Source organism: Gracilinanus agilis, chromosome 2 (genome assembly GCF_016433145.1).
Source record: "Gracilinanus agilis isolate LMUSP501 chromosome 2, AgileGrace, whole genome shotgun sequence".
In the NCBI taxonomy this organism is placed as follows: domain Eukaryota; kingdom Metazoa; phylum Chordata; class Mammalia; order Didelphimorphia; family Didelphidae; genus Gracilinanus; species Gracilinanus agilis.
In genome coordinates this window covers 400,974,791-400,989,097 of record NC_058131.1, presented here as the reverse complement: position 1 = coordinate 400,989,097, position 14,307 = coordinate 400,974,791, and the positions used below count along the sequence as shown (strand labels likewise).

At 34.7% G+C, this 14,307-nt stretch overlaps 1 protein-coding gene across 1 annotated transcript in view; it reads left to right on the top strand.

The window, feature by feature from the left end:
- NDFIP1 (Nedd4 family interacting protein 1) overlaps positions 1–14,307 on the top strand; it is a 156,991-nt gene that overhangs the window by 130,356 nt on the left and 12,328 nt on the right. Inside the window, exon 4 of the mRNA XM_044659872.1 lies at positions 13,752–13,839. Coding sequence (XP_044515807.1) covers positions 13,752–13,839 — 88 coding nt within the window. The remainder of the gene's footprint in view (positions 1–13,751; positions 13,840–14,307) is intronic.

The following is a 14,307-nucleotide window of genomic DNA, read 5'->3' as shown; positions in this document are numbered from 1 at the left end:
TTCTCTTGTTACTAATGATGAAGTAAAAAAAAAAATAGAGCAACTAACAAGGGGAAATTCTTTTCTAGATTGAACTTTGATTGTGAGGGAAGAATTGGTAAGAATGGAAATGGTGGGGGATCTTTGGAGGAAGTGATTAGTTCATCCTCTAGTTTGTGGTAGAGAAGGAAAAGAAATCTGAGCATGGTCTGATATGCACCCTAAATTTTGAGAAAGCAGATTTCAAAAGATACAGAGGAAAGATAGAATCTGAAGCAGCAAGATACTTCAGGGTAGTACATGCAAGGGGAATGTGGTAGATGCTCAATGATGAGATTTGGAAGACCCAAAGGAGAACAATGTAGAGAAAAAATGGGTGTGCCTGAAGAAACTGAAGTGAGTATATAGTGTACTTAACAAATCTAGATTTAAACACAAAATGTTCAGAAGATACAGAAAAACGTATTTACAGAAATGAAATATATAGAAGATAGAAAACAGACCAGGTAACAGAATAAACTGTGGCATAATTTTAGAAAAAGTGGTGTCAGAAATGCTTAATCTCCGAATGAGCTCAAAGCTGGTAAAGAGAGCTAAGACAACTGTAAGGGTTCTTTTCTTTTTTCTAAAAGCTATTTTGGGAGGAAAGGGTAGGGCTAGAATGATGATAATTGACAATAGATAAGGCAGAGGTGTTCCATTCTGGTTTTTTTTTTTTTTTCTGCCAAAGGGAACAAATTACACATTTAAAATGATAAAATAAAAACAACAAGGAAACTAAACTATCACTCATTGTGGGTAATATGATGATATATTTAGAAAATCAACTATAAAACAAGTTGAAATAATAACTTTCACAAAGTTGCAGGATACAAAATAAACCCACATAAGTCATCAGCATTTCTTTATATTACCAATAAAGTACAATTGCAAGAGATGAAACAGAAATTCCATTTAAAATAACTCTAGACAACATAAAATATTTAGTCTATTTTCCAAGACAAATACAGGAATCATATAAAAACAATTACAAAACACTTCACACAAATAAAGTCAGATCTAAACAATTGGAAAAATATTAATTACTCATGGGTAGGCCAAGCTAATATAATAAAAATGAGATTTCTACCTAAATTAATTTACTTATTCAGTGCCATACCAGTCAAACTGCCAAAAACCTTTATAGAACTAAAAAATAATAACAAAATTTATCTGGAAGAACAAAAGATCAAGAATATCGAGGGAATTAATGAAAAAAAAAATAGGACAGTGGCCTATCAGAACCAGTTCTTAAACTGCTATAAAGCAGCAATCAAAACAATCTGGTACTGGCTAAGAAACAGAACAGTAGATCAGTGGAATAGATATAGGGCAAATGATCTCAGCAATCAAGTGTTTGATAAGCCCATAGATCCTAGTTTTTAGGACAAGAACTCATTTGACAAAAACTGCTGGGAAAACTGGAAAACAGTATGGCAGAAACCAGGTATAGACCAATATCTAATATCCTATACCAAGATAAGGTCAAAATGGGTATGTGATTTAGACATAAAGGGTGATGCCATAAGTAAATTAGAGGAACACAGAATAGTTTACCTGTCAGACTTAGGAGAAGGGAAGAATTTATGACCAAATAAGAGATAGAGAACCTTACAAGATTGTGAAATTATTAATTTTGACCATATTAAATTTAAAAGGTTTGTACAAACAAAACCAATTTAACCAAGATTAGAAGGGACATGGTGAATTGAGAAAAATATTTCTCTGATAAAGGTCTCATTTCTCAAATATATAGAGAACTAAGTCAAATTTATAAGATTATAAGCCATTCCCTAACTGACAAATGGTCAACAAGCAGTTTTCAGATGAAGACATCAAAGCTATCAATAATCACATGAAAAAATGTTCTAAATCACTCTTGATTAGAAAAACACAAATTAAAACAATTGTGAGGTGCCACCTCACATCTATCTGATTGGCCAATATAACAGTAAAGGAAAGTGATAAATGTCAGAGGGGATGTAGCAAAATTGGGACACTAATGCATTATTGGTAGTGTTGTTAACTGATCCATCCATTCTGGAGGACAAGTTGGAACTATGTTCAAAGGGCTATAAGATAATGCCTACCCTTTGATCCTGTAATACCACTACTGGGTCTGTATCCCTAAAAGATGATAAAAAAGGGGAAAGGACCTATTTGTACAAAAATATTTATAGTAGGTCCTAGGTTCAAATCCGGCCTCAGACACTTCCCAGCTGTGTGACCCTGGGCAAGTCACTTGACCCCCATTGCCTACCCTTACCACTCTTCCACCTATAAGTCAATACACAGAAGTTAAGGGTTTAAAAAAAAAATTAAAAATATATATAGTAGTTCTTTTTGTGGTAGCAAAGAATTGGAAATTGAGGGGATGCCCATCAATTGGGGAATGACTGAACAAATTGTGGTATATGATGGTGATGAAATACTATTGTGGTGTAAGAAATGATGAATGGTGTGATTTCAGAAAGAGCTGGAAAGACCTATATGAACTGATGCAGAACGAAATAAGCAGACCCAGGAGAACACTGTACATAGTAAAAGCAATTTTGTGGAATGATCAACTGTGAAACTTAGCTATTCTCAACATTGCAATGCTCCAGGACATTGCTAAGGGACTTAGGACAAGAAATGCTGTCTACCTCCAGAGAAGGAACTCTTGAAATCAGAATGCAGATCAAAGCATATGACTTTTCACTTTAGTTTATTTGGGGTTGGTTTTATATGAGTATCCTGTTACAAAAATGAACAATATGGAAATATGTTTTGCATGATAATGCATGTATAACCCGGATCAAATTGCTTCTCATTTCTAGGAGGGAGGAGGAAGAGAGGGAAAGAGACAATTTGTATCATATAACTTTAGAAAACTTACTTGGAAAATTGCTATTAGATGTAATTGGTAAAATATGATATCTTTACAAAACAATAACCAACAAGGAATGATGCCCAAAATGAATAGAGAATCTAGCCATCCCTCATGAATTCCAGTTACCTGGTCCAAATAAACTATATTTTCAGGTCTTGGAAAAATTGGCAGATTGATTGAACTAAGGTATATTTGGAAGATCATAGGAAAATGAAAGTGTTACTGCATGATTGGTGAAACACAAATGCTATGACTTTCCAGAAGGGGAGGAAAGTATAACCAGTGTGTTTGACTTGAATTCCTGGGGAAATTCTAGAATAATTTTTTATAAAAAGATTGTTGAGGACCATATAGATAAGGAAGTGGTGATTATAAGGAGCTTGCCAAGCTTTTAATAAAATATCTCATGCTGTGCTAATAGGAGAAGAAGAAATATGGATTAGACAATGTATAGTCAGATGGAGTCAGACTTGATTGGATTAGGGTTGTACCCAAAGAATAGTTGTTAAAAGTTCAATATCAGTGGGATAGGATGTCTTCAATGGATTACCCCAGGGATCCCTGTTTGGCCTTTTGCTATTTAACATTTCTATCATTGAGTTGAATAAATTTTCATATGGTACCAAGCAGGGGATAACAAAGTCAGAATCCAAAAGAATTTTGATGAGCTAAGGGATTGGACTGAATAAGAGAAATTCAAAAAGATAAATGTAAAAGTCTTGCTCTTGTAAAAAAAAAGAAGTCAACTTTGCAAGTATTGTTATACAGTAATTTAAAAAATCTGGGGTTTTAGTGGGTCACTAGCTCAGTATGAGGCAATTGTGTGTTGTGGCAGCCAAAAAAATTAAGGGAGGTTTAGATTTCATTAAGAAGGGCATAATTTCAACAAATTTGAGAGGTGATAATCCCCACGGTATTTTACTCTTTATCAGACCTCATTTGTAGTATTTTATTTTAGTTCTGAGTACCACATTTTAAAGGACATTGATAATTTAAAGAGTATCCAGAAGGAGGTACCCAAAATAGTGAAGGGTCTTGAGTCTTTGTTATATAAAGATCATTTGAAGAAACTGTCCTTGAAAAAGAATACTGAGGGAGGAGAGGGCTAGGTGGGGTGGACATGATGATACTGTCTTTAAATGTTTGAAGGGCTGTCTTGTGGAAGAGGGATTAGATTTGTTCTGTCTGGCCTCAGTGGTCAGAATCAGGAGCAATGATGGGTCCTGCAAAGTATGGGAAAGCTGAAAAAAAGGCAAATTTAAGCTTGCAGTCAATAAAACTTGTTAAAAATTAGAGCTGTCTAAAAGTAGAATGGGCTGCTTAGGTGAGTGGGGATCTCTTTCTTGGAGTTCTTCAAGCAGTCTGAATAAACCTCTTGGTGGTCAGTAAGTTACAATGGAGATTCCTCTAGTGTACAGGTTAAACTCAATGGCTAAATTGAGGTCCCTTCCAACATTCCAGTTCGATGATTCCATGAAGCTGTTAAAGCTATTATTTTGGGAAAGGATTTTGTTTAACATCTGACATCTCTATAAGATGATAAGACCCATTGCTGTTTGCACCTACTGGAGATAACTTTGTTAATGAAAAAAGATAAATGTAATAAGTAACAGTTTAATAAAAAAGTTTAATAACTTTAATAAAAATACAAATTTAAATATAAAATTTTTCTAACTTTACCACTAGAGGGATGGGCAAAAAGATCGTGAGAACAAGTGAGAGAAAGAGAAAAGGAACCAGGTTTCTACTACCTAGTTACATAGACTTATAAATTTTCTTTAGTTTTGCTAGACTCTATAACTTGCATCTTTAGCACCCTCTGATGGTTGGAGACAATATCATTCTTTCTACATTTCAAGCTTTATGTCAGATCCGAAAGATCTGAATATGCTGTCCCTTTTATAAGGACCGAGGCAGTTTTAAATTAAGAAAGTCCAACTAAGATAAAAAACTGATTTGTCAGGACATGACTTGTTGGTACCCTCTTAGCTGGTACTTAAATTTCTGGTAGGAGCTGGGTCAGAAAGGAACAAATTATTTTGTTCTCAATTTACATAATTAAATGGTAACAAGATGACCAGAGTAGCAAAAGATCTTTGACCTTTGGCTGTTAAGTACTCATGTGGAGCAGGACCAACTGCTACCCAACCTGAAGTCTGTGGTGTAGAATGAATTAGAAGGTTGAGATGCCACATCTTCAAGCAATTCCAGTTCAAGGACTTTAAGTGGGTTTGGAGGTTTATGACAAGAATCTCCCTATAATCTGAAAAAACTGGACCATCAGCCTGAATGGTTCAGTGTAATATAAAAAAAATCTAGATCACCCTGGGTATCATAAGTATGAAAGCCTCTGAGATTTAACCCATAACAGTATGATTGACTAGATGGCCCTGTCTCTGACTTAGCCTATCATCCTTCCTTTCTTCCACCTTCCTCTGTACTTCCTTAGTGCATCTAGCTGGCTTAGCATAAGGTTACTGAAGGGAAAAAGCACAGGAAACATAAGACATTGGAACAGAATCAGTAATTGTACTCAGCAGGGGGAAATAGACACAGGGCCGTGTGTGCAATATGAATATTATCTTGTTTTCAGCACTAAAACTTTGTATTTTCTCCAATGTGGAAGCCTCTTGATCCTGTGTTGTTGGCAGAAATTTTATCAAGTCAAATCTAAGGCAGTTAGATAAGTTGGATCTAGATCTTCTCCTACAACATCCTAATGTGGACAACAGTGAATTAATTGTTTTCTTTGGTGACTTGAGTTCACTTACCTGTTTAATGTTTTACCTAAGACTTGGAAAGTAATCTACTTACTCAGTGCCAAATTGTTTGAAATAATAGGTAGAGGAGTCCTACAAAACTCCTTTTATGAAACAAATATAATACTGATACCTAAACAGGAAGAGCAAAAACAGAGAAAAAAATTATAGACCAATTTCATTAATGAATAGGGATGCAAAAATCCCAAGTAAAATACTAGCTAGGAGAGTACAACAATATATCACCAAGATTATACATTGGGACCAATGTATTTATACCAGGAAAGCAGAGATGATTTAATATGAGATAAACTATTAGCGTTATTGACTATATCAGTAGCAAAGGTAACAATCATATGAATCAGTTAATGCAGAAAAAGCATTTGACAAGATACAAAACTCCTTTTAAAAACACTGGGAAGCAGATATAAATGGTTTTTTTCTTAAAATGATTTGAAGCATCTCCCTGAAACATCAGCAAGTATTATTTGTAGTGAGATAAGCTATAAGCCTTCCCAGTAAAAATGGGAGTGAAACAAAGATGCTCATTATTACCAATATTATTTAATATTGTATTAAAAATGCTAGCAATAGCAATAAGAAGAAAAGGAAATTGAAGGATACAAAGAGGTAATTCAATGATTTCTTTTTGCAGGTGATATGATTGTGTGTGTGGAAAATCCTAGAGAGTCAACTAAAAAGTTAGTTGAAACTATCAATAATTTTAGCAAAGTGGCAGCATATAAAATAAACCCATATAAATAATCAGCATTTTCATATATAACAAAGACCTGCAAGAAGTGATAGGAAGAGATATACCATTTAAGACAGTGATTCCCAAAGTGGGAGTCACCATCCCCTGATGGGTGCTGCAGCGATCCAGGGGGCGATGATGGCTACAGGTGCATTTATCTTTCCTATTAATTGCTATAAAAATTTTTAAAAATTAATTTCCAGGGCGCTAAGTAATTTTTTTCTGGAAAGGGGGCGGTAGGCCAAAAAAGTTTGGGAACCACTGATTTAAGATAACTACAGATTGAATAAAATGCCTGGGAGTGTACTTCCAAAACAAATCCAGCAACAAGAACATACTTATGAAACACTTTCTAAACAAAGTCAGATTTAAATAATTGTAGAAATATCAATTGTTTATGGGTAGTAGGCAGAGCTAATATAATTAAAACGACATTCCCGCCTAATCTAATCTACTTATTTAATGCCATCCCAATTAAAGTACCAAAAAATTATTTTATCAAATATGAAAAATAATAACAAAATTGATTTGGGAAAACAAAAGCTTAAGAATATCTAAGGAATTTATGAAAAAATGTAAAGGTAATATCAGATTTTAAATTGTATTATAGAGCAGTAATTATCAAAACTCTGGACCCAACTAAGAAATAGGTAGATCATTGGTACAGAATAGACATACAACAAACTGCAGTAAAATATTATAGTAACTGTGTATTTGACAAAAGTATAAATCAGAGTTTTGGGGATAAGAACTTACTATTTGGTAAAAGTTGCTGGGACAGTTGGAAAGTAGTTTGACAGAAACTAGGTATAGATCAATATCTTACAAAATTTTTTTTTTAGTATTTTTTTTCCTTTAATAATTTTTATTTTTTAGAAAAGTTAACATGGTTACATGATTCATGCTCTTACTTTCCCCTTCACCCCCCTCCCATTTCTTCCTCCCCCCATAGCCAATGCACATTTCCACTAGTTTTAACGTGTGTCATTGATCAAGACCTATTTCCAAATTGTTGATAGTTACATGGGTGTGGTAGTTTCGAGTCTACATCCCCAATCATGTCTGCCTCAACCCATGTGTTCAAGCAGTTGCTTTTCTTCTGTGTTTCCACTCCTGCAGTTCTTCCTCTGAATGTGGGTAGCGTTCTTTACCATAAATTACTCAGAACTGTCCTGGGTCCTTGCATTGCTGCTAGTACAGAAGTCCATTACATTCGATTTTACTACAGTGTATTGATCTGTCTTACACAATTTTCTAAGATAAGATCAAAATGGATATATGTTCTAGACATAAAAGGAGATATAAGCAAATTAGAAGTAATGATAACATATTACCTATCAGATTTATGGATAGGAGAAGAATTTGTGAATAAATAAGAATAGAAAGCATTATGAGATAGAAAAGAGAGATTTTGAATTACATTAAATTAAAAAGGTTTTGTATAAATAAAATTAACATAGCCAAAATAGTAGGAAAGCAGAAAATTGGTGAGAAAAGTTTATAGACAGTTTCTTAGGTAGAGGTCTCTCATATCACAAATACATAGAAAGCTGCCAAATTTATAAGAGCCCCTCCCCCAATTGATATAAGATATGAATAGACGGTTTTTGGATGAAGAAATCAAATCTGCATAGATGTTTTTAAAAAATGCTCTAAAGTTACTATTAATTAGGGAAATTCAAATAAAAACTTCTGAGATATCTTACCTTATCATATTGGCTAAAATGATAAAAGGACAAAATGACATATTAGAGGAGATGTGAGGAAATGGAGACAATAATACACTGTTGGTAGAGCTGTGAACTGATCCAGCCATTTTGGAGAGCAATTGGAATTATGCCTATAGAGTTATAAGACTGTGTACTCCCTTAGGTCCAGCAGTACCACCCTGGGGTATATTTCCCAAGGAGATCAGGGAAAAAGGAAAAGAATCTATATGTTCTAAAATATTTATAGCAGCTCTCTTTGTGGTAGCAAGGAACTGGAAATTGCGGGGATGTCCCTCAATTGAGGAATGACTGAATAAGTTGTGGTATATGATTGTGATGGAATACTGTACCTTAAGAAATGATGAACAGGTTAATTTTGAAAAAAACTTGGAAAGACCTACATGAAATAATGAAGAGCAAAACAAACAGAACCAAGAATACATATGGCTAAAGAACATTATATATAGCAGTAGAATTAATATTTGAAGAATAACTTGGTGAATGGCTACCTTTATTTTATTTTAATTTTTTTTTAAACCCTTACCTTCCGTCTTGGAGTCTTTACTGTGTATTGGCTCCAAGGCAGAAGAGTGGTTAGGGTAGGCAATGGGAGTCAAGTGACTTGCCCAGGGTCACACAGCTGAGAAGTGTCTGAGGCTAGATTTGAACCTAGGACCTCCCATCTCTAGGCCTGGCTCTCAATCTACTGAGCTACCCAGCTGCCCCCAGTGGCTACTTTTAGAGAAAGAACTGATAAATTGGAACAAGAAAAACATCATTTATATACTTTTTTTTAGGCAGGGGGAATGCTTTCTGTGGTGCAGGGAAGGGAAAAGGGATGAGATGCCTTGGAATTAATTTTTTACACAAAGAAATTGTCAAAAATTTTAAAATAAAGTATTTCTTTTTTTTAAAATCCCTTTCCTTCTGTCTTGGAATCAATACTGTGTATTGGTTCCAAGGCACAATAATGTTAAAAGCTAATCAGTGGGAGTTAAGTGGTTTGCCCAAGGTGACACAGCTCAAAAGTATCTAAGGCCAAAAGCATTTTTAAGAATGGATAAATTGACTTGGTCCTAACAAAAATATCAATTAGTCCAGGAACAGATGCAGAGCGAAAGGAGCAGAGCCAGAAGAACATTGTACACAGAGACTGATTTACTATGGTAAAATTGAATGTAATGGACCTCTGTACCAGCAGCAATACAATGACCCAGGACAATTCTGAGGGATTTATGGTAAAGAACGCTGCCCACATTCAGAGGAAGGACTGCAGGAGAGGAAACATAAGAAAAACAACTGCTTGAACGCATGGGTCGGGGTGGACATGATTGAGGGTGTGGACTCGAAACTACCACACCAATGCAACTACCAACAATTTGGAAATAGGTCTTGATCAAGGACACATGACAAAACTAGAGGAAATGTGCATCAGCCATGGATGGGGGGAGTGCAGGGGGTGAAGGGGAAAGTAGGAGCATGAATCATGTAACCATGTTAAAAATGAATATTAATAAATGTTTAAAAATATCAATTAGTGGGAAACATAGGTAAAATCAATTTATTGCTCTCTCTCCCTATTTCTCTTTACCACCACCTTTTCAAGTCTCATCGTGGCAGAAATTCCATATAGCTATACTAGGAGATATGTTTGGCTTAAAATTGAATAGTCCCTATAAGGGAATAATTGGTTTAGTGTTTGTATAAATTTAATTTAAAGGTATGTTAGAACAATTTTGTTGAGATTGGATAAAGGAGACTTTCTTACTTTAAATGATCTGTGATTTTTAATCACCCAAATAGATGGTTTCATGAATTGCTGTGGTCAAAAAAATTCCTCAGGTGGCCAGCCTTCTCCAGAATTTAAGTAGGTTGATCTTTGGATGAAAGACACACTTAGGTGGCCAGTGTTTTTAAAAATAAATACTTTAAAAAAATCTTTATCTTTTGTTTTAGAATCAATATGGTATATTGATTCCAAGGCAGAAAGAGTGAGAAAGGGCTAGGGAATGGTGTTAAGTGTCCAGAGTCTTACAGCCAGGAAGTCTGAGGCCAGTGGTCTTAGCATGGGTCTGGCCTTTGCTCTCAATCTATTGAGCCATCTAGCTGCCCCCTAAAATAAATGCTTATTTTTGTCTTTTGTTTTTATGTCATTTACACTTCCCATTGTATTCTTCCTTCTTTCTTTCCTTTCTCAGAGGGCCATCCCTAATAACAAAGAATTAAAAAATCATTTTAAAGTGGGGAGAAGGAGGGGTGGAATAGGCAAAACTAACCAATCATTGAAAAAAATATGACCTTCTTTGCAGTGTTCCAAGCTCTTGGTCCCACACTTGTGCAAAGAAGGTTGAGTAAATAAATGCCTTTTCATATTTTTTCTTTGAGGTAAAACTTGGTCATTACAATTTCACAATATTCATTTTCAATCATTTCATTATTATCATTATTACTATATTCTACCTTGTTTTTTATTGGATGGATCACTGAAGCTTTTCCAGATTAGTAGAACCTACACTGAAAACCCATGATCATTTCTAAGCCATAATGAAGTGCTTGGAAACTTTCTTATGCCCTCCATGCAATAAAACTTGTGATCAATAAAGGATCTTTAAAGAAAATGTTCAAATTTAAATGGAGACTAAATAGTATAATTCTAAGAATTTGTTGGTCAAAGGAAAAAAAATGACAGTTGTCCAAAGAGTCCAGAGAGGTAGGTGATATGTTAGGTTCAGATAGCAAGTATATGTCAGGGCTAGGACTGGTACCCTGCTCTTTGGGCTTCTCCCACACTGCCTCTTTTGACAGAAGTACAACCACCGCTTTTTAAAAAAGCCATTAAAACACATAAACAGAAATAAACTTTTCCTTAATATGATAATGCTACAGTTCTTTCCAGAAAAGTCAGAAATCATGTATGTCCATTATTGCTACTACTATTTAATATAGTTCTGGAAATGCCTGCTATCTCTATAATAAAAGCTAACAGTGAACATTTATATAGTGTCTACTATGTGCCAGGTATTTTGCAATTATCTCATTTGATCCTCACAACCCTACAAATTAAATATTATTATTATTATTATTATTATTTCAGTTTTACCGATGAAGAAAACTGAGGCAGATATTTTTTAAGTGACATTTCTAGGGTCAGACAGCTAGTAAAGCATCTGATGTTAGATGTGAACTCAGGCCTTCCTCATACCATGTGTATGTAACAGTGCACTATCTACCTATTGTGCCATCTAGCTGCCTCTGTAACAATTAAAAAAGAAATTCAGAGAATAAGTATAGATAAAGAGAAGCCAAAATTATTACTTTGCAAATGATATTATAATCTATGTAGTAAACCTCAATAAAATGGCCAGAGGATATGAAGTCAACTCCTCAAAGAAAAACTTGTAATAACCATATAAAAATATTTGAAATCATGAATAATAAAATATGAATTAAAACAACTCTGAGTTTTCAATTGCATCAGTCTAGCAAAGATAATAAAAAAGAAGAGAGAGAGAAAATAACAAAGTTGTTGGGCAGAAGGTGCAATCCAACAAATGCATTTTTGAAGGATCTCTGAATCCAATATAACTGTTCTGGAAAGCAGTTTGGAACTGTTCCCAGTTAGTTAGGTTTGCCTACTCTTTGACCCAGCAGTACCTGTACTTGGCATTCATCTTACTGATGAATTTAGGGTTTGGGTTATGATGTTTTAATGAATTAAAACAAAAAAAGAAGGGATCCATTTGTACAACAGATTTTTTTGGTTTGTGGCCAAGAACAAATTGTGGTGTTTGAATATAATGGAATCTTTTTGCACCATAAGAAATAAAGGGATAAAATTTATTGAATGTTTTAAAATGCAAGAACTTGGGGGCAGCTGGGTAGCTCAGTGGAGTGAGAGTCAGGCCTAGAGACAGGAGGTCCTAGGGTCAAACCCGGCCTCAGCCACTTCCCAGCTGTGTGACCCTGGGCAGGTCACTTGACCCCCATTGCCCACCCTTACCAATCTTCCACCTATGAGACAATACACTGAAAGTACAAGGGTTTTAAAATAAAATAAAATAAAATAAAATGCAAGAACTTGTTTTGCATGACTATACATATTTGTAATGGGCTTTGATTCCTTTGCTGTCTCACTGGGTGGAGACAGAGTGAGGGAGAGAATTTTGAACTGAAAATAAAATTGAATTTAAAAGAAATAAAGGGATAAATTCAGAACAACCTGGGAGTACTTGGGTGAAGTAAGGAGAACCAGGAGAACAATTTATGTGAAAGCTGTAACATTAAAGAAAACAATAAAGAAGAACAATTTCAGTAAGACTTAACTTTTAACAGTGCAGTGACCATAGTCTTTTGGAGGAGCAGTGATGAAACTTGCTTTCCCTTGCTTGACAGAAAGAAAGGAGAATAAGACCTAGATTTTTGGACATGGCTATGTATAGATTTGTTTTGCTTAACTCTAATCATTTACTGAAAGGGAGTTTGGGGGATGGGAATGATGGAGAATTGCTGGGGAGAAGGATAATAATGGTGATCTAAAAAAAATAATAAAAAAGTCCATCAGTAAAGCATTAAAAAAAGGAAACAGATTTTGAGGGAAAGACAACAGGACACCTTTGTAACTAACATGCTAACTGTGTTAATATACTTTCTTTTTTTTTTTTTCTTTTTAAAAACCCTTACTTTCAGTCTTAGGTCTTGGAATTAATACTAAAACAGAAGAGCAGTAAGGGTTAGACAGTATGGGTTAAGAGACTTGTCCAGGGTCACACAAATAGGAAGTGACCAAAACCTACCATCTCTAGGCCTGGCACTTAATTACTGAGCCACCTATCTGTCCCTGTGTTAATATACTTTAAAAAACAAGCTTGATGTAGTGGAGATTGGCAGTTTCATATAAAAATTCTCTTTTTCTGTCCTTTCTGTATGTAAATACTCACTTGCTGGTATTTGTCAGGTTTTCTGTAACCAAAACCATTTTTTATTGCTTGTTTTTTTCGTTGGTTTTTTTTTGTTTGTTTGTTTTGTTTTTAGGCAAATGGAGTTGTGACTTGCCCAGGCTTATACAGCTCAAGAGTCCGAGGCCAGATTTGAACCCAGGAAGAGAAGTCTTTCTTGATTCCTGGCCCAGCACTCTATCCACTGCCTTATTCATTTTTAATTATATAAAGAAGTAGACATATTAGAACATTTAAAAAGATTTTTTTGTGTGTGCGCAGCCTAAACTTGTTTCATTTAAAAGCAAAGTAAATGCTTGTAGTCAAATATAGATGAGTTAAAATTCTGGCTGTAATCCTTTACTGTGTGACCACAGAAAAACCATTTAATATATCTGAGCCTTAGTTTCCATCATCTGTAATAGGGAGGTGGTAATACAACATACTTCATAAAATAGTTGGGAGGCAGATACTTTGTTAAAGTATTTTATTGAGAAGAAATGTTACTTCTATTGTATATAATCAGGTTATGTAGTTAATATTTAATCTTAGATTGGTTATGTTTTTCTTAATGTATAAGCTCTGTCTTAATTCAAGATGAAATAAAAAATCTCATTTGTTAACACTTTTTTTGGGTCAGTTTTTGTTTTCCCTCAGAAGCACTGAGTACTTTAATTTTCATTATCCTTTCTCTTTTCATATTAGGATGATGATTTTGTAGCAAGGGATGATTTTGATGATGCTGACCAGCTGAGGATAGGAAATGATGGGATATTCATGCTAACTTTTTTCAGTAAGTATATATAGTGATTGGAGCCATTTTATTGTGTTTATCCCAGAGAGAGGAAACAAATAGTCTGAGCATTATCACATTTATATTTTAGTATTCTCTCATTTCCTCTTCTCTCCCCATGCATATTTATGAAAACTATAATTAAAGTCTTTATGAGAATGCTTCAGTTTATACCACTTCTGCTTCATTACTATTCCTACCCCTATCTGACTTGTAGAACAGGAACATTGTTTCTTTACCTGAACAGTTTTCTCCAGGAGTCCTTTTGTTTAAAAGATCAGAGTTGACCTTGTTCTTTTGTTTCTTTTCCTCTCCCTCCCTCCTTCTTTCTTTTTTTTCTCTCCTTCCCTTTTCTCTCTCCCTCCCCTTCACCTCCTTCTTCCTTCCTTCCTTCCTTCCTTCCTTCCTAATATCCACTAGGAGGTAGCAGTCTTTTTTTTTTATTTGCTGTATTTAATGGTGAGGGAT